At 42.7% G+C, this 20,665-nt stretch overlaps 1 protein-coding gene across 2 annotated transcripts in view; it reads right to left on the bottom strand.

Annotated features, from left to right (window-relative positions):
• Positions 1-20,665, bottom strand: part of TEX9 (testis expressed 9) — a 60,908-nt gene that overhangs the window by 4,738 nt on the left and 35,505 nt on the right. For both annotated transcript variants that reach the window (XM_088443084.1, XM_088443093.1), the window contains exons 10-11: positions 16,093-16,227; positions 13,284-13,418 (exon numbers count right to left, since the gene is read on the bottom strand). In XM_088443084.1, the coding sequence (XP_088299210.1) occupies positions 13,284-13,418; positions 16,093-16,227 (270 nt within the window). The remainder of the gene's footprint in view (positions 1-13,283; positions 13,419-16,092; positions 16,228-20,665) is intronic.

The following is a 20,665-nucleotide window of genomic DNA, read 5'->3' as shown; positions in this document are numbered from 1 at the left end:
GTTTGAGCCACAAAATTATTGACAATATTGTATAAAATTACCTGTAGGCTGTGTGTATAAAGTGTATATAACACAAATGCATTCTGTGTGTATCTTTGGGTCCCATTCCCAAGACATTTCATTATGGTATGCAAATATTCCAAAATACGGAATATTCAGTTATACAAAATACCCCTGGTCCCAAGCATTTTGGATATCGGAGACTCAATCTGTACTGAATATGCATGAGAGCAAAGGGCTCAGAATTTGTACACCAACTAGTACAGCCCTGAATGGAGCCCCACTCATTTACCACGTGACCAAATGTTTTACGTGGTCGACATTATTAGAAACAAGAGGAGGAAGTGTCATCTTTTAATGTGGAGTGCAGTGCAAAGATCATTACAGATATTCCAGTTAGGGATTACAGCCAGTCTATTCTATATGTTTATATTTTAGATATTTTCTATTTTATATGTTGCTGCAGTAGTTTGATGACAAATGAGAGCAGAGTCAAGTCTTTAGGAAAAAACCTAATGATGGGTCTTGTTATAGAGACAGAAGGGAAGACACGGATAAGAGGGAATGGATGAATTAATGAATCAAGCATGAAACTGGCTTGTAGAGAGTAATTAAGCACCTTTGTCTTTGAATACAGGGTAGAAGGAGCAGATTACAGCAGTACAGTACAATATCACATATCATTGCCAATTAACTTAAAGTCAGTATAGAGTTAAACAGACTATTCGCAAAATAATTTTTCTGTGGAAATGGACAAGCACATAATAGTGCATCACAATAACTGTGCAGACCAAATATATAGAAAGTTTGTGCCAATCTGTGTGTGAAGCTTTTTGTGGTTCTGGTAATATTAGTTCCTCCCTATGTATAGTATTTGAATTCAGGAAAATAACCTTTGCCAAGCAACACAGAATACCCTATAAACACTATCATTTGCAGAACACACATGCTGGCTATCATTTATCATAAATTAATAAAAATTGGAAAAATCAACCTTGTGACACCTTATTAGAGTTCATGGGGCCACTTGTTATCTTATTTGAAATAGTTTTGGAGGTTCTGTATGATTTCCCTACTGCTCTTACATGCATTTCACATATCATACAGAGCATAGTTAGGGTTACCACCCAACTGGGATTACTCCGGACAGTCCAGAAATCTGCCAGACCAGAGTCGGTGTAATACAATGTAATGATACATTGTGAGCACCATACACACTGCACTATCCGGTGTACGAAAGCACAAAGTAACATAACATGCACCGCGTTGTTCCCACCGGCTGTGCAAAAAACCAGATGGGACGATGCTATGGTCAACTGGATCTGTCAGGACAATATATCGTACGATACATCTTATAGTGTGTACCCACCTTTAGAGCAAGCCTGTGTTCCTGTAACTGCCTTTCTCACTGTCACTCTCTCCTCCTGGGTGGGCTAGCAGGTAAGTTTATTTTACTTAGTTTGTCACCAGGGATAATACATTTATTTTGATTGGTGATTTTTAGGGGCTGTTTCTATTAGCCACATGCTGGCCAATAAAACATGGCCGTAATTTTTTCCTATTCAATTACAAAACCATTTTTCTGTCTTTATTAAGAGTTGGAAGAAAATAGGCCAAAATCTAACAATAGCAAGTCTGTAACCCTACTGCGTTTTTGGTCACGCCTCGTGTCCAGGAATATGAACATACACAGGTGGAAACCCTAAGCATAGTTAATGTGTAATAACTGTGGGATGATTGCGATTTGATGTTTAAAGTTGAATAGCGCATGATCTGATAAAATATCACATGATGTTTGCGGATTATTAATGCATAGAAAGCACAAAACACGCGTCTAATTGAATCTGAGCCCTTGTCTCCTAAGGCCAACAGCTGTATTGCTAATATAGGAAGCCCGCTATAACAAGAACTAGACCAAATGTTTGTGGTGCCGGTAGTACAAAGAGCTCATCACCACCTGCCTCATCTTACTTCTTCAATGCCTTTTTATTTTTTTTTAATGCAGGTCATTTTAAAAAGTCCTCTGCTTTTTCTCAATAGAGATAGTGGTGCTCTCGAACACGTTTTTATCTTGACCTTTTAAGTTACATACTATATGGTGTGTAGGCAGCCAACAGTGCGATGCATCGCGCATGCAGTACATACAGTATGATCAGATGCACAGTGGTGCGAAGCATCGTTACATGCTGCATGTAACTGCACCTGGGTGTTCACCACATCGATCCACGTCGGAACAATATATCTTATAGTGTGCACCCAGCTTTACACCTAATGAAGGGGGAGGAGCCTCCTGAAATGTTGTGTAGTTTGTGATGTCTACTTGTTGAGGTAGAAATAAACTAGCTCAGACAAGCAGATGCAATATAGCCGCTGTCTCAGTGTGTGGCATTAAACACAGAGACACTGAGGAGAATATCCAATTGGCCACAAGGTTTTCCCCACAAAAAATAACACGGACCTTGTGACCAATTTTGGATTACCACGGGTATATGCGCTCCCAGTACCCGCAGAATCCAATTAAACAAATTGGTTGCCAGATTTTTTTTGTGGGCAAAATCCCGCAGGGGAAGAAGAAAAAAAAAAAAAAAGGGGAGAATTATGGTATAACTTACCTTGGTTAACTCCTTCTTCGAAGTCCATAGGGTCCACAAAGAGACATTGGGGTGTAAGTGGGACCTGGGCTTTTCAATCCCAGGATGCTCCGGTCCTTCCCCCTATACTCCGCCCACAGTCTGAGGGCACTACAGTTTTGTTAACAAGCCCAAGACAGGAGGAAAGGAGAGAAGTTAGACTGGTACACTGAGAAATCACACACTCACACAGAGAAGGAAACAAGTGACCAGGAGAAGAAATCCATAGAAGTAAGAAGTGTCAGGGCGGGGGCCCTGTCAACTTCGAAGAAAGAGAGTTAACCAAGGTAAGTTTTACCATAACTCTTCTTTTCTTCTTCAAGGTCCATAGGGCTCCACAGGGTGACATTGGGGATGTCCCAAAGCAGTTGTTCAAAGGCGGGAATGCTCCTGAGCTGATAGGAGAACGCTACGCCCGAAGGAAGCATCCTGAGAGGCAAATGTATCAAAGGCATAAAATCTAAGAAAGGTGTGGACAGAAAACCGGGTGGCCGCCTTGGATAGCTGTTCAGCTGAGGCGCCAAGCCTGGCTGCCCACGAGGGTACCCACAGAGCGAGTAGAATGAGCAGATACTGGAGCCGGCACAGGAAGGCCAGTCTGCATGTAAGCCTGTGAGACAGTCATGCGAATCCATCTGGCCAGGGTCTGTTTGTTAGCTGGCCATCCCTTCTTGTGGAATCCATATAGGACAAAGAGGGAGTCCGATTTCCTGATGGAAGTAGTGCGGTCCATGTAGATCTTCAAAGGACGGACCACATCCAACGAGGACTCACCTGCCGATAGGTCTGGTGAATGAAATACCAGAACCACAATTTCCTCCTTCAGGTGGAAGCGAGAAACCACCTTGGGTAAAAAACCTGGGCGTGTACGAAGAACAGCCCTGTCCTGATGAAATATTAAAAAAGGGGGAGCGACATGAAAGCGCCACTAAATCCGATACCCTACGGGCAGATGCTATAGCCAGAAGAAACAGAGTCTTGACATCCACTGACTCCAGGGGTACGAATGGAGATTTCTGAAGTGCTTGGAGCACCACTGACAAATCCCATGGAGCCACAGGAGAGACAAAAAGAGGTTGTATATGAAGAACATCTTGCATGAAGGTGTGAACATCCGGTATAGTAGCAATTCTGCTTTGAAACCAGATAGACAGAGACCTGCACTTTCACAGATGCTAGGCGGAGGCCTAGATCCAGTCTAGAAGAAAGGCAAGAATTTGAGAAACCTTAAAGACTTGCGGGTCATAGTTTCTTGGAGCACACCACTGGAAATATGTATACCATATTCTGTGGCAAATCCTGGCTAGGCCGGTTTACGTGCTCTGAGCATGGTCTGGACCACAGAGCTGGAAAAACCCTTAGCCGTTAGGAGGGATGTCTCAATAACCAAGCCGTTAAAGAGATGGGCTAGGTCCGGTTGTAGACATGGACCCTTAGAACATGAACATGACTGTGCCACCCCGCCTGTCTAAACTTTCGAAGCACTCAAGGAAGTAGGGATATTGGAGGAAAGAGATATGCCAAATGGAAGTTCCATTTCACCGACAATGCGTCTAAGAAGGCCGCGTCGGGGTCCGGTGTTCAGGCTCCATAAATTGTAAGTTTATTGTTGTGTCTTGAGGCCATGAGATCCACTTCCAGAAGACCCCATTTGTCCACTAGAAGCTGAAAGACTTCTGGATGTAGAGACCATTCTCCTGCATGCACGTCATGACAGGAAGCGTATTTCCTCAGCCAATTGAGAATCCCTGGGATGAACACTGCGGAGATGGCTGTGAGATTGCGTTCGGCCCATGTGAGAATGCGGGACACTTCTGTCATTGCTCACTGACTTGGTGATTGAGGTAGGTCACGGCTGTGGCGTTGTCAGACTGTACTTGTACTGGCCTGTTTTTCAGAATTTTCTGAGCCAGAGTGAGAGCTCCCAAATGTACCATCCTTTGAGAGGGTGTTAGGGAAGATTTTTTTCCAGTTATCAGCCAACCGTGCATTTGAAGAAAGGCAATAGTTACCTGTAGATGGTGGTGAAGAGTCTCTGGGGGGGCTGGCCAACAGCAAGAGATTGTCCAAGTATGGGAGCAGTCTGATCACTTGACGACGAAGAGAGGCCTCCATAACTGCCATGATCTTGGTAAAGACTGGGGGGGGCATTGAAAGGCTGAACGGCAGAGCCTGAAATTGGTAATATTGCTGTAGGATAGCAAATCAGAGATATTGTTGATGAGAAGGCGCTATAGGTACATGTGGGTAAGCATCCTGAATGTCTAGAGATACCATAAAATCCCAAGGCTCCATAGCTAGGATAATGAAACGGAGGGTTTCCATACGAAATCTGGGCACCCTGATAAAGTTGTTCAGAGATTTGAGGTTGAGGATAGGCCGATGAAACCCATTGGGCTCCTGAACTAAGAAAAGGGTAGAATAATAGCCCTTGCCCCGTTGTGAGGAGGGGACCCAAATTATTACTCCTGAATTTAGTAAAGACTGAATGGCTTTTTTTTTTAAAAGTAGGGCCTTGGTTGGGTCCAATGGAGGTCCTGTGCAAAAGAACTGCTGGGCGGGCGGGGGGGGGGGGTCGCCTCCTATTGAGAGGGTGCGTATCCGTGGAAGACCACTTCCCTCTCCCAGGCATCTGACGTGGTTTGATGCCAAACCTGGGCGAATTGAAAAAGTCGGGATCCCACCCAGGGAGAGGCCTGCCCCGTCAGGCTGTAGGCTTGTTCTCAGACTTGGCAGGTGGACGTCTAGTAGACCAGGCCTGTTTGGCCCTAGACTTGGAGGCCTTGGTTGATGTCTGCTGTCGTGGAAAAGACTGACCCATGGCTTTTCCTTGAGGGTGAAAGGACCAAAAGGATGACGTCCAAGGCCTTGTATTATATGCAGAGGGGCTTGTTAGCCGCCAAAGTGGTCACAATTTTATCCAATTCTGGACCAAAATAGGATGTCTCCTGCATAAGGCAGAGACTCTAGAGCCCATTTTGATTCTGAAACTGCTTTCCAGGAATGTAGCCAAAGAATACGGCGGGCCACTACCGAAGTGGCAGATATCCTGGAGGCCAAGAGAGCCGTATCCATAGCTGCTTCACCTAAGTAGGAGGCTGCATCTCTAATGTCAGATATGTAGGACAGCTGTTCCCTCGAAGCATCAGGGGAAAAGTCTCTTCTAGGGCCTCTGCCAAACTTTCAATGGCTTTTGCCACCCAGGCCGTAGCCCTAGCAGGACGAGTAATAGCTGTTGTAAGAGACTATATAGATTTATGACCAGCTTCTATAGGTCTATCTGCAGTCTTCTTCAAGGAGATTGCAGTATGAATGGGTAAGGTGGCATTTTTAAGCAGACGTGTTACATGAGAATCCACTTCTGGGGGAACTTCCCATTCCACTTCTGGGGGAATTTCCATTCAGTACAATCAGTAGCTGGAACAGGGTAAAAGGAACTGAACAGTTTTGGAATTTGAAACCTTTTACCGTACATATTCCAAGCTTCACGGATGTGATCAGAAGCTAGTCAGAGTAAGGAAACTCTGGTAAAACTACCTTTTGCCGCTTAAAAAGTGTCTTTTTTTCTGCTCGTTTCACCCTCTTCTATTTTTAGTTTAGAGGGTGGCTCCTCTTCTCCTGAGACGGAGTCAGATCTGCGTCTTCTGCATCCCCAGATGATATCTCAGAATCAGATAACTGTGTGGATTGGGAAGATATCATAGTCCGTTTAGTAGGCTTAGGGCCGTATTCAGTTTAAGTCCGGATTCGCGATGACGTCATTATCGCCTTATAGCGGCCGCTCTACAGTCAGCCAGGTCATTACATGTACGAACACAGACGCAATATCTTGAAACGCTGTCAATATCATAGCGTTTCAAACATTATTCTCTGAAACATGATGGTAATCCAAACTGTCTCTCGATTGTGGGGATTGAAACAATTCCACATACACCTAGGGGAGGGGACAGATATAACAAATGATGTCGCCAAGAGGTATATTGCAATTTAATTCTTTACATCCAACAGGACTGAACGAAACCATTGAACTAAACTCAGTCATCTAATATCGAGTATATATTATTTAATCCATCATAGGTTTAGTATAAATATTTGTGAATAGATCAGTTTTGGTTATTAAGACATAGAAGGAATTACTCATTGGGACCAGTGATGTATTTTGACCACTACGATATTATGTCTACCATACCATTTAGTAGTCTGGAGATTTAATGATGGGTATTGAGATATATATAGTGATGTATTTTTTATTCTACTTGAGGATTATACAGACATTGATTAGCATTTTTTCATCGATCTGATATCCGACCATCGGTCACTCTGTATACTACTGGCACAGTTAGATGGTGGCATCTATTTCTACATTCATCTAAAATGGAATTTTAAATACAGATAGAGAGCAATATGACAAACTACTAACTAAGTTTACTATGATTATGGTCAATTGGCTAAATGATAACAATTTGCTATATGTCATATGTTAAAGAGTGGTTGACAACCAGTTTACCTGGAAACCCTCATTGTCATTAATAGTTACCATGTTTTGATTTATTAATGAGAACATATTTAATTTGTTATGTGATCGAGTACAAACCCTTAATAGACATATAGCCGTACCATGGAATTACCCATATCTATGTATATATGGAAATTGAAACATGTTCGATTTAACTTATTAACTACACAATTATTCACTGTTTTGGGATTTTATGTCAGATATATACAATATAAATAGTCCCACAATTTCATTTTAATTACATCGAATACACACAGACGGTTGCTTAGCAACTGAGGTCTATTAATACCAATCTACTATAGGTCTACTTTAGACACCTGACGTGATCACATGATCGGAGGCTTTATGTCACAATCAGTTGCCACGCAACCGGTAAATATATACTGGTAATATTACATATAAATTTGGAAACTCTCATTGTCATTAGGAGTTTCCATTCTTTTATTTATTAAATTAGAATATGCTTAACTTATCATGTGATCAAATATAAATTCTCAATAGACATATAGCGGAACCATGTAAGTATCTATATCTATATAAGTATGGAGATCACAACATGATCCGTCTAACTCGCAGGTTCTCAAACTCGGTCCTCAGGACCCCAAACAGTGCATGTTTTGCAGGTGTCCTCACAGAATCACAAGTGAAATAATTAGCTCCACCTGTGGATGTTTTAAATGTGTCAGTGAGTAATGAGTAAACCTGTGCTCCTGCTGGGTAACCTGCAAAACGTGACCTGTGTGGGGTCTTGAGGACCGAGTTTGAGAACTGGTCTAACTTACTAACTACACAACTATTTACTTTCTCTAGGTTCCATGTTAGACATATAAAATATAATTGGTCCCATAATTTTTTTTTAAATACATCTATGTATATAGACGGTTGCTTAGTAACTGAGGTCCTCTAATACCAATCCAATATTGGTCTCCTTTAGACATCTAACGTGGTCACATGACCGGAGGCTCTATGACACAGTCAGTTGCTACACAACCGGTAATCATACGCTGGCAACATTGCTGGTTACTTCCTACCATGTGACAATTTACGATCACGTGATCGGACCAGAATCCGTAATGAATATACTAATACTAGCAAATAGCAATACCAGGGTAATGTTTTCTTTTATTTCTGCATTTTATTAAGATATGTACACTATAGTGTGTTAAAAAATAATTGCCTTCGTTTTTATATATATATTATTATGATTGTTTTAGAGAAGCGGAAGTCTAATCTAAATACAAATGATTCAATACACAGGTGCTTTCTGTTTCACTCGTTAAAGGGGTATATAAGGAGTATCCTAGAGTCAGTTTAGTTATGCTTCTGATGAAGCTGAAGCATTAATATCCAGCGAAACGCGTTAAGCCATTTCTGATCATTATTCTATGGACATTGGGACATCTTTTCATTGTGGATCCAGAGAACACTCTATATATTTAAAATGTATGGTTATACCCTCATTGCTTTAGGAGACAGCTGCCATCACCACCGCACACTATTGCGGTGACCTGCCAATTGAACCACCATCCTGAGGGAATTTCCTGCGGACTGATGATTAAATTCCAGTCTCCTGTACTACCGATATTGCTTCTGCAGTGATCTGCTAATTGGACTGCTATCACCAAGGATTTTCCATTGGTAATTATCTGCTGTTTTTGAACCCATTAAGGAGCTCCATAGAACTATCATATGACTCACCTTTTATGCTCCTACAGAGTAATTATTAATAATTAATGTTGTATGTATTTATTGTTTAATAAGTGTTTATTGTGTTTTTAGACATCCGCTCCTCAGCAATATATCATTATTTTTATTAGATTTTCATATTTTAAAGGTAATATCAGCCATCAAGCGCCAATCATTTTACACTTTTATCTATCTAGAGGCTGACTACCTCTGACTGACTGCTCACTGACAGCGCACCCAAACACCTCGCTCTACAGTCAGCGCTGACTGTAGAGCGGCCGCTGATTGGCTCCGGCTACTGACAGTTCCCACGTGGTGTGACTCGCCCACATGGGACCTGTCAGTAGCCAGAGCCAATCAGCGGCCGCTCTACAGCCAGCCAGCCACTGATTGGCTGATGGGACTGCAAAGCCTCGTTCAGTCCCGTAAACTGGCATTCGGGATCTATCAGTATGTGTGGCAACACACATACTGATAGCTGTTGCGTGGGTCGTGTAAACTCGTTTTTTTGTTTTGCCAAGTACCTGGATTACTGCAGAGACCAGCGCCAGGATATAGGCGAGTATGAATTTTTCTTTGCAGAGCCATGTATTAAGGATATTCTACTGGACAAGGGGACAGATACATGTGGTATAGGTAAGTATGTGTGAATGGGTAGGTGTGTGTAATAAAGTTATACTATCACGGTGTGTGTGTTTTGTCTTTTTTTAACTATTTATTTTACAGTGAAGTTACAGGTGCCGCATGTCTGCTGGCACTTGTTGTTCCACAAGTGCAAAATGGCAGGCATGCTGGCACTTGTAGTTCCACTGTAAAACACAATAGTTTTACATTATTTGGCCCCCCCATTACCTCTATACCCACCAAGCCAGGGGTATGGAGAAGAGCCCCGGGCTTCAGCGTAAGCCTGTGGTGCTCAGGAGGGGGGGGGACCCTTCTTTGGGGGGTCCCTGACTCCCTCGAGATCACTGGCTTGCTCTGACCGATTTGGGGTGCTAATGCTTTGGACCTGGAGCCCCTGTGATTGGGTCTCCGGGCTGTGGTATTACACCCCGGTTGGTTGGGTCTGGTGCTGGTCTTAAATATAGGGGGATCCCCGCGTTTTTTTTTACCCCTATATTTAAAACCAGAACTGGTCCCTGCAGCCTTGGGTTGGTTTCTAAAATACGGTGGAACCCTATATTTTTTGTTCCCCACATTTTTAGAAACCACCACTGGCTGCCAAACCTGGGGCTGGTTTGACTTTTGGGGGAGGCCCTATGTCATTTTTTTTGTAAATTTTTACCTCGTTTTTTTACAGGTTAAACAAAACGGGAATTTTCGGGAAATATTCTAGGGACCCCCCTAAAGATGTGTAGAGATGTGTAGACATGGGGGATCACTATGGGTACCCCCATTTTTAACTCCTGAAGGAAGTCGGGGTTTCAAATAGCCGTGGCAGGGGCATTTTTGCAGAAATTTTAAAAAATGCGTTTTGGGACTTAAAAATATGCTAGTACCCACTTTCATGTACCCCAAATTTGATGGGACCATTTTTAAAAACGAAAAAAATAAGCTAAATGCTCTTCTGCATCACTTCTTCAAAGTCGGGGAAAAAAAACACCTGCCGCGGCTATTTAAAAACCCGACTTTCTTTTGCAGCCAAAAATGGGGGTACCCATAGTGATCCCCCATGTCTGGACATCTTTAGGGGGGTCCTAGGATTATTTCCCGAGATTTCAGTTTTTTTTAAAGCCGATCCAAGTATCGCCGGGTCCCGTTTTCGCCTACTTTCAAATTGAATACGGGGATACGTGGGCATGCGCGCGATACTTTAACGCCTGGAAAACACACGAAGTCTGCGTTAAGTCCGGGCAGCGTTAAATTATCGCGGTTCGGCTCAAATTGAATACGGGCCTTAGTAGGTATAGGCTTTTCTTTTTGCAGCATTTGCTGAAAAACCGTAGAGGTATTATTCAAACTCTGTAATGAGGTAGACAGTACGTCTACCCATGGGGGAGGCAAAGGATTTGCAGGGAGTACCTGCTGTGGCCATCCCATAGGGGGAGCTACCACAGGGACTACTACTTGTTCCGCAAGTTTTGCCAGCATTTGTGAAAAGGCAGCCCAGGGTGGGTCCTGAGGGAGAGACACCGGGGCTGATGGACCTGGCGCTGTGTAACAATTAATACAGAGACCAACCTGAATGAGGTCCTCTGTGGCTAAGCCCGCAGAGCAGGACTTACAAGACACCAGAGTAGGAGGCGCAGCATCAGGCTGCTTGTTATTCTTTCCTTTGCCAGCCATAGCCACAAGAATAGCAAAATAAAGAGTATGATACAGTGCAGTGAATACCCTGGATAATATGGCACAGTGTAGCGTGCAACCGCATTATAAAGTATGTGACAGCACTCACAAGTATCTGGGAAATGTGAGGTACAATGAACCCTCTATACCTTAGTATGACAGGGTAGAGTAGAATAAAGGGAAAGGTATAAGCTGTACAGTATAGAAAGTAGAGATTAGCGCTAGCACAAGTCACATACAAATGCAAAAAAACATTACATGTTTACAATGGACACTAAAATTAACTACACAGACCACAGTGGCTGATAGGATATAGCGCTGTATGACCTGGCCCGTGGGAGACGTATACAGGGAGACTGGACCCAGCGTTCCCGTAGACCTGCTTGCAGAAAATGGCTGCCGCGCATCTCTGGGGGGCAGTGGATGAGGGAGAAGCAGCCCAGGGAACACCAAGACGCAGTGGAATGGCGCCCTGGACTGGGGGCGGGGCTGCAGAGAGAGTGCCTTCTCCCCTTGCTGACATTAACCACCGGGTCCCCTGGCCTCCTTACATATGCCCTGCTCCAGTATTTTCTATGCCCCAGTGGTCTAGTGGAGTCATGGGCACACCAGAGTCCACATCAGCGCCTCCGGTCTGTCTCCTGAGACCGGAGGCAAGACTGCGCAACAATGCAGGTCCCCGCAAATGGGGTTCTGCCTTACCTGTCCCCTGAATTCCAGGCTGCAGTCTGGAGTGCGAGGAGCTTGCTAGCTAGTCCCCCACGGAGCCCAGCCGGGAGTTCCTAGCACAGGCTTGGAGTCATGGCGCCTCTGAGGGGTGATGGGGTAGCAGCACAGATGCCCGGAGGACAGTCTGGTGCTGCTCGCCCGTTATAGTAAAAAAAATAGAAATAAATGAATTTAATAAAATAAAAGCTTAGGCTGCTTAATGCAACCCTCTGTTATAATGGTGGTCCAGCTCCTGTCGGACACCAATGAAACTGAAGTGCCCTCAGGCTGTGGGCGGGGTATAGGGGGGAATGACCGGAGCATCCTGGGATTGAAAAGCTTTGCTGTTGGTGTCCGGTCCTCCAGGTCCCACCTACACCCCAATGTCTCCATGTGGAGCCCTATGGACCCTGAAGAAGAAATCACCTGTTGCAGCTGCTCCTTCTACACACTCCCCGGACTGGCTGTTGCATGTGGCAAGTGACTGCACAGCACACTGAGGTCACACACACTGGACGTGGTGACACATACATGACAGGGGGTGACACACACACACACACACACTGACAGGAGGTGACAGGGGTCTCACCTACACCGAAATCACTCATACACAGATGTCAGAGGGAAGGCTTCAGCATGCCGCAGAAGCGGAGGAGGAGGTCAGCGCTGCCTGAAGGTGAGTAATTAATGGACTAATTAAGCTAATTGGAAACTCCCAATTGTTTAATTAGTCATTAGGGGGTGTCCAAAGGGGTCCAGAGCAGGTCCTGACAATTTTTCCTTAAAATAAGGATTCAAAGAACAATTACACCTGGTCTGGAGCGCTTAAAAAAATAAAAAAATGTAAAACCCTTCAACCCACTGAATAGCAAAAATGTGGCACCTGCACAGAGAACCCCTCAGGTGCAGGATTTTTGGTAATCTCGCACCTAATTGGATATGCCCGAGGGCTCTATTTATTAATCTATAGGCTTTTAAAGCTGCACATTTCAATCCTGTGCGAAAAATCTATGAAAATCATCAGTAATATTGAATGCAAAACTATTACCTTTAATATTATTGCCAATTTAAATCTTGCAAGCAACACTGCTGAAAATTAGCAGCTTTGCAAACCCGCCACTCAGTAAATACAACGCTGAGACTTGTAACGCTGGCTGGATATAACTGCAAAATGCTTTATGTGTCAACTCTGAATGTATAAATGTTGAGAGTTACCCAAAAGATTGTAAAATAGACACATAACCATTATAGATCCACTACACAATACATTCTGACTAATTACAATTACGAACTTATATGACTACGGGGAAGATGTATCAATCAGCTTCTAGCCATCATTTATCAAGTACATGCTATACAATGATAGCGAGAAGCTGATTGGTTGCTATGAGCAACTTCACCTGTCCTCTTTAGAAGGTTTGATACCTCTCCCCATACATGTGGAAATGGATGCTCACCTTTTGTCTCTTTAAAATGTCTATAAGTTTAAGTTGCTTTTTAAATCCAGCCATCAGCTCTGTTTTCTGCTTTTCCAGCTTCTTATTGTCAAGTTTTAAGTCTTCAATCTTTTTCCTCTCTTGGTTAGCATTATCCTGACAAAGGACAAGCATTATAACAGTACAGTGTTAGTGAGGCTCTCTGCAATACCTGCATATTAATACAGTTTCTTCTCCTTCAACAAAGCATAAACCAAATACAGACACATGGAGGCACATGCAATTGATACTAATTATACAAAAAATATACTGAACTTTATTTGGAAAGTAATAGTTACATAATAAGTGAGGAGGAAAACAAAGATGACCGGATTAACTGCAGTTTTGAGACCTGGATCTTAAATGATACATCAGGATCAGTATAAATGTAACTGTTAAATCTAGAATGTGTGTGTAAAATGTTTAATCAGATCCCAGCATGCCCTGCAGCAGTTTCAGCATGACCAAGTAGCAATACTGTACTTTATATTTTAAAAGCGCTAACCAGATTCTTCCATATTATAGCACTATTTTTTTTCATTACAATAAAACGAATTTCCATTGAATATCTGTGAGATTTTAGAGGATGTTTTTTATATTAATGAATAATGATCATACCTAGAAAAGCCTGATCTAGAGTAATTTAGATGGTAGCAAAGGACATTGAAATTAACCCAAAAGAAACATACAACAAAATATCAATGCAGTGACCAAAGCAACACATCTGCTGTACTGCTGTATAAGCAGAAACATGCCCATTATCCAATGTAGAACTATACACAGAATGCACATCTGGAAGGCGTTCCTAAAACTAATTTTCCACCTCAGCTGATTTGCAGCGAGACTAAAGGTCAGGGATGGGAAATATAACCACACTTTTACAACATGAATGCTGGGGATGATAGGCATAGATAGATCAATTCTGTTCTTTGCGAAACAAGAACTGATATGGTAGTTTTATACATTTTGGTTTTGTAATCATCCACCACACAATTACCACTTACAAATAAAGAAACATAACATAAGCATAGTAATACAAGTTATCATGACAAGTATGTGAAGTGGTAACCGGTACGTTATCTGGATGTCCAATAGACAGCCATTGGGCTGCAGCAATCTGCAGTACAGACATGGGTATGGATAGGTCTAGACATGGCTGGGTATCAATCCACGGTTATAGGAAGAAGACACAGTACTGAAATTCTTCTACCACTAGAAAACCATAAAGTGTCAGAAGTCATCATGATGTGTATGTCCCTCCCTGTATGTGTCAGATGTTTAGTGATGACCCAAGTTTGAGTTCGTCACATCTATTGTCTGGGTAACACTAATGGTTACTACACAGATCAGAATCCTTCTGGATTTCAGTGCTAGTCTCAGCTCAAAGTGTCAACTCCTATGGTAGCATTTGGAGGGCAGAAGCATTTACCCACAGGAACAGTCTGCATAATGTTCCCAAAGTCTGTTCTTAACATTAGTCTGACAATGTCCACACTACTGACAAGTGCTGTGTGGGGGACTTCAATTTTATTTTTTACAAAGAAGTAAGCTATGTTAATAGAATCATAGGAGGGCTTTGAAACGGGACTTTTACAAAGTAACAGCTTTTACATGTGATGTTCTAATGAAATAATTCCTTACAATCACTATAAGAGCTATAAGTAAAGGTTGCTGTGAATTTTAAGATGTAATTCAGGATAAAGCAATGACTACTATTTGAGACCCAGCTTTACCAGCTCTATACGTTGCCTTCAACATTAACTGTGGTTTTATTTGGCGTACATAGGGGGTGATTCAGTAATGGATGGAATTGCAAAGCTGCACGCAAACAGCTTTGCAATGGTACCCTCTCAAATATGTAAATGCAGCAAGAGGTGTACGACGCCCCTGCTGCATTTGTCATCCCAGCACTGCAACCGAGGTCGCAGGCTGGGATAACCATCGCGACTAATGGTCGCGATGGTGGACGGCGCCCGGCCAGCTAAGTAAGCCTCAGCTTGTGCAGGCTGGCTGGCTTGTGAGGCCTGGAAACTGCGTCCGTTGATGCAGATCCTGGCTTTGCCAAGCCCGGAAAACGGGGGCGATTAGTCCCAGTTTCCTGGAATGCCGACTGCCCTTGCCCCCGCAACACCCCGAAAATGCCTCTACCTGTCAATCAGGCAGAGGCATAGCTGGGGCTGCATGCGATCACACAGGACTCGTTCTGCACATGCGCAGATTCCAGATAATCGGGAACCTGCGTTTAGCACTGCACGCTGAATCAGCCCCATAGTGCTCTTTTAAAAAAGCATTCTATTGTGGCATTTATCTTGATACAGAAACATACACAGTAATATATACAACACAATCATGTGAAATAGAAAGTACTGTACCACCTCTTTGAAATCTCATGTGTGGGCATAATTATCTTTTAGTCCTTTGATACATTTAACCAAGGGTATATTGTTTTTTTCCAATTTTTGGGACTTGGTGCAGACTAGATGATTAAAGACAATTTGAAAAAGGAGGGTGTGCTTTCTTTATCATATGTCTGCATAAACAATATAGAGAGGGTTACAGTGTGTTCAGGATATAGCAACTATAAAGGACATTTTAAATGTAGGATGGAAGCACCCATGTCTGAAATATGTGAAATAAGAGGTTTCAGGGTCTTATTTTTACTAAACCAAGAAACGTTGGTATAGACAGGACACACATAATACAATGAAATAGAGGCTGTATGGTCTGCATAAACAGGAAATACATGGCATCATTTGTGGACGGTCAAAGCCCTTAGTTTCAGATAAAGTACCTTGTTACTTTGCTTAAGTTTGTTCAGTTCCATTTTATATTTATCTGCTTCCTCCAGTGCTCTGTTCAGGCGGACCTCAGTGGCACCCTGGCTGCTTGCAGATTGTTTCTGGATTCTTTTAAAATTTTCCAATTCCTTAATCAAATAGAGAACAAAACATAAAGCTCTGGATAACCAAGCAGAATCCCACAAACTGTTCTTGGGGACCCCAGGTCGTCTTATAGGCTAGAGTTTCCTTTATGAACGAAGGGCCTGATTCAGCAGCGGACGCAAATGCAATTGCAATCGCTTATGGATCTCAGTTGCTAAAATATGCTAATACCTGCCAAAGCACAGCCAACATAAAGACGCCGACTACTGCCTTCTCATATCCGTCCAATGTCCTGCGTAAACATCGGTACCATCGTCGCACATCGGCCAGTCATGCAGCATTTACAAGTCTGACCAGCTGCAAACACTCGCACGCAGAGAGCTTTCATGCTGCGTATGCAATTGCAGTGGCTAATTTCTGCACGCCCATGAAATGGCATTCAAACGGACAGGCAAGCCTGCGTTTTTACAACCACCCCCCGTCACTAACCCCAAATGCTGACAGTCTGTCACTCCCTTTGCGATGGATTCCTTTGTGCATCCGTGATCGCAATGAGATTGCTGCGCACGTGCAGTGTGACTTAAATGCATGTGCGATGGCAAACAATTGCTCGATCTGCATCTGTAATCGCCATTGCGTCTGCTACTGAATCAGGCCCTAAACACATTTGGGTCGGTTTGTGACGCTTATCGTTAAATAGCTTTCTCAGAGTCCATCTAGGGGACACTGCTTGCCCATGGGGTATAGTGAGGGCTGAGGAGCTACTGTAGCATTTAACTGGTTAACTTTTTCTAATATAAAAGCTCCTCCCCTCCAACAACCCTTTCCTCAGTTGAAACTTAAGAAGCCCCAAAGATAGGTTGAAGAGGAATAAGGACAGAAGTCACACCATTCTCACCCATAACATAAGGGAGGACTTGGAGTGTCCCCTAGATGGACTCAGAGAAAGAGATTTAATGCTAAGTGCCAAAAATCTTATCTTCTCCTTCCTCCATCTGGGGAACATTGCTTGACCATGGGGATATACAAAATCTGCCCCTAGGGTAGGGTATGTTCCACCCTGGCTAAGTGCAATACTTTCCGTCCAATAGAAATTAAATCTGTAAAACTTTATGAATGTATGAACCAAGGACCATGTAGCTGCTCTGCATAACTAGTCTGCGGAAACTAGCTGCCCATGAAGTCCCAACCGAGCGAGACCCAAATTCCTAGCTGGAGCAGGTCGTTAGCTGTGCATGCTGAATTGTGACCATAGTCCATCTGGCTATAGTCTGGATGATGGCCAACCTTTTTTCTTAGCATCATAAGCATAAATAAACTACACTGAGGAACAAAGATAGTTTGACATGTGGAAAGATATATCCATGTGTAAGTATTTAAATAGATAAATTCTGATCAGAAAAAGAGAAATCAATTTAAGTACTTACACATGGATATATCTTTCCACATGTCAAACTATCTTTGAGGAGATCGTACAACATCAAATCCCCATTTGGCTTGGAAAGGAACGAACAGAAAGATCCTATAGCTGAAGGGATGTGTGTATATATATATATATATATATATATATATATTTTAGTATGTCTAAATGTGTATACTTTAACGCCTAGGTGTAGCTCCTTTTGCCACTTTTGTATATCATTAATTGTTCTATTTTGGATGTGGTGACATCCAACAGTATTTGGAACTCCCATTATTGGCTGCTGTGCGCAGATTAGGTGGAAAGCCTTTATATTCCTGTTTGTAAAATTGAGGATGAAGCTTCCATGCAATATAAATCTTCCAGACTCTAAGATAGTAGTCTGAAGAGACCTTCTTGCTGGCTTTTATCATAGTCTGAATTAGGGATGTGCAGGCTCGGATAGGTTCGAGTTTGCACGTGGAGTTCGGATTTTTCCCTCCAAAAAAACGGAACTCAAAAAGAGGCAAAACGTCATCTTGCATGGACGAACATCATCATTCCTGGACAAAAGTCCAGGAATGATGATGTTCGTCCGTGCAAGATGACGTTTTGCCTCTTTCTGAGTTCCGTTTTTTTGGAGGGAAAAATCCGAACTCCACGTGCAAACTCGAACCTATCCGAGCCTGCACATCCCTAGTCTGAATTTCTGAATCCAAAATCTATTAGGATCTTGACTTCAAAAGCCATGCCATTTAATTTAACTCGCCGTCACTGAGGTTGACTCATAATGACATGGGGACGTTTTAAATTATGTGTATCTTTTTACTTAGTTATGCGGTTTTGCCGAACCTCTCAGTAGCTGGAGTTAAGACCCCTCCCTAACAGTTTCCGGCTACCACTCAGTCAGCCGGCGTAGAGGGGCACAAACTTCAAAAAAGTTATTATGGCTAACCTCAATGTCGGTATAACAATTTTTTTGTTTTTGTATGGTTTGAATTTTCAAAGATTTCATACTTACGTCAACGAAAGTGTTTAATTTTAGATAAAAAGTTAATTTTTTGTTAAGATATTAGCAATAACACAGAAGTTGTCAATTTTGTTTTTTAAGACTACGTAGAAATAAAAGTTCCTTCTCTATTCGCCTTGACTTTTTTTTTCATTATAATACCTCATTCAATAGTTCATTATTCCAAATATAATAATAATCTTCTAAAATTATCCTTACAGTTTCAAAATCAGGTATAAAATAATGATCCACCTCATTGTCCGTGTAACAACTTTCCACCATAGCTTTTATACTAGAAAAAGGTAACCAGGTAAAATCTAGCTCCTCAACCCTCATTATACCCCGTGGTCAGGCAGTATCTACCAGATGGAGGAAGGAGAAAAACATTACATATTTATATATTTTGTAGTAACTCTGAAGAAAAGCAAAATTACATTCCAAGGGCTGAATTCAATTAGGAGCGTTAACCAGTTTACGCAAGTAAATACGACAATGTGGCCAGAAGCAAAAATTGTCCTTTTCAATAAGCCAATCGCATGAAGTCGCAGCCCCTGAGTAGGTAAAACTTGGGGAAATATCGATTTTAAAAACATATAAATGTTGGGACTTGGATCAGAACCTCTGGGACACCACCCCTTGTGGTTAATTAAGCAATTTTAGCATAAATTGTCCAATAATGACAAAATTTTTGGGTGATATTCTGCAAAATGTAGAATGGTTTAAATGATGTGGGATAGGTATATATGAAGTAGGGGTGTGCACCGGCCACTTTTCGTGTTTTGGTTTTGGATCTGTATCTTTCTTCGTGTTTTGGATCTGGATTGGTTTTGCCAAAACCACCCTTCCATGTTTTGGGTTCTGGGTTTTGTGTTTTGGATCTGTATTTTTTTTTTTAAAAAGCATAAAAACAGCTAAAATCACAGAATGTGTTGGTTTTTCTGCTCCTATGCTATTAACCTCAATAACCTTAATTTCCACTAATTTCCAGTCTATTCTGAACACCTCACAATAGTGTTTTTATGTCCAAAAGGTTGCACCGAGGTAGCTGGATGACTATGCTAAGCGACACGAGTGGGCGGCACAAATACGTGACCCATCTAAGAGTGATACTGCAGTGGCAGACAGGATGGCAGTTTGAAAAACTAGGCCCCAAACTGTACATAATGCAAAGAAAAAAAAGAGGTGCAAGATGGAATTGTCCTTGGGCCCTCCCACCCACCCTTATGTTGTAAAAACAGGACATGCACACTTTAACAAACCAATCATTTCAGCGCCAGGGTCTGCCACACAACTGTGGCTGAAATGATTGGTTCGTTTGGGCCCCCACAAAAGAAACTGGCAATTAATCTGTCCCTGCACAAACTGGCTCTACGGAGGCAAGATGTCGTCCTCATCCTCCTCATCCACCGATTCCTCACCCTCTTCAGTGTGTACATCCTCATCCTCACAGAGTATTAACTCGTCCCCACTGGAATCCACCACCACAGGTCCCTCTGTACGTTCTGGAGACTGGTCTCCCTGGAAGAGTTGATAATTCATTTTTATGAACATCATCCTCTCCACATTTTGTGGAAGCAACCTCCTACGCCTTTCGCTGACAAGGTTCCCGGCTGCACTAAACACTCTTTCGGAGTACACACTGGAGGGGGGGCAACTCAGGTAAAATAGAGCCAGTTTGTACAGGGGCCTCCAAATTGCCTCTTTTTCCTGCCACTACAGGTATGGACTGTCTGACATGCCTACTTGGATGCTGTCACCGATGTAATCCTCCACCATTCTGTCAATGGTGACAGTATCATATGTAGTGACAGTAGACATGTCAGAAATTGTTGCCAGGTCCTTCAGTCCGGACCAGATGTCCAAACTTGGTCCTGCCTGCCCTGCATCACCGCCAGCAGGTTGCTTAGGATACCTAAGTTTTTTCCTGGCAGCCCCAGTTGCGGGAGAAAATGAAGAAGGAGCTGTTGACGTGTCACCTTCTGCTTCAGCTGACAGTGTTTTCACCAGCAGGTCTTTGCACCTCTGCAGGCTTGTGTCGGCCGGAAAGAGAGACACCACATAGGCTTTAAACCTA

The sequence above is a fragment of the Taudactylus pleione genome, unplaced genomic scaffold (assembly GCF_031769625.1).
Source record: "Taudactylus pleione unplaced genomic scaffold, aTauple2 ptg000019l, whole genome shotgun sequence".
NCBI classification, from domain to species: Eukaryota; Metazoa; Chordata; class Amphibia; order Anura; family Myobatrachidae; genus Taudactylus; species Taudactylus pleione.
The sequence above is the reverse complement of the archived record's forward strand: the minus strand, read 5'-3'. Positions and strand labels throughout refer to the sequence as shown.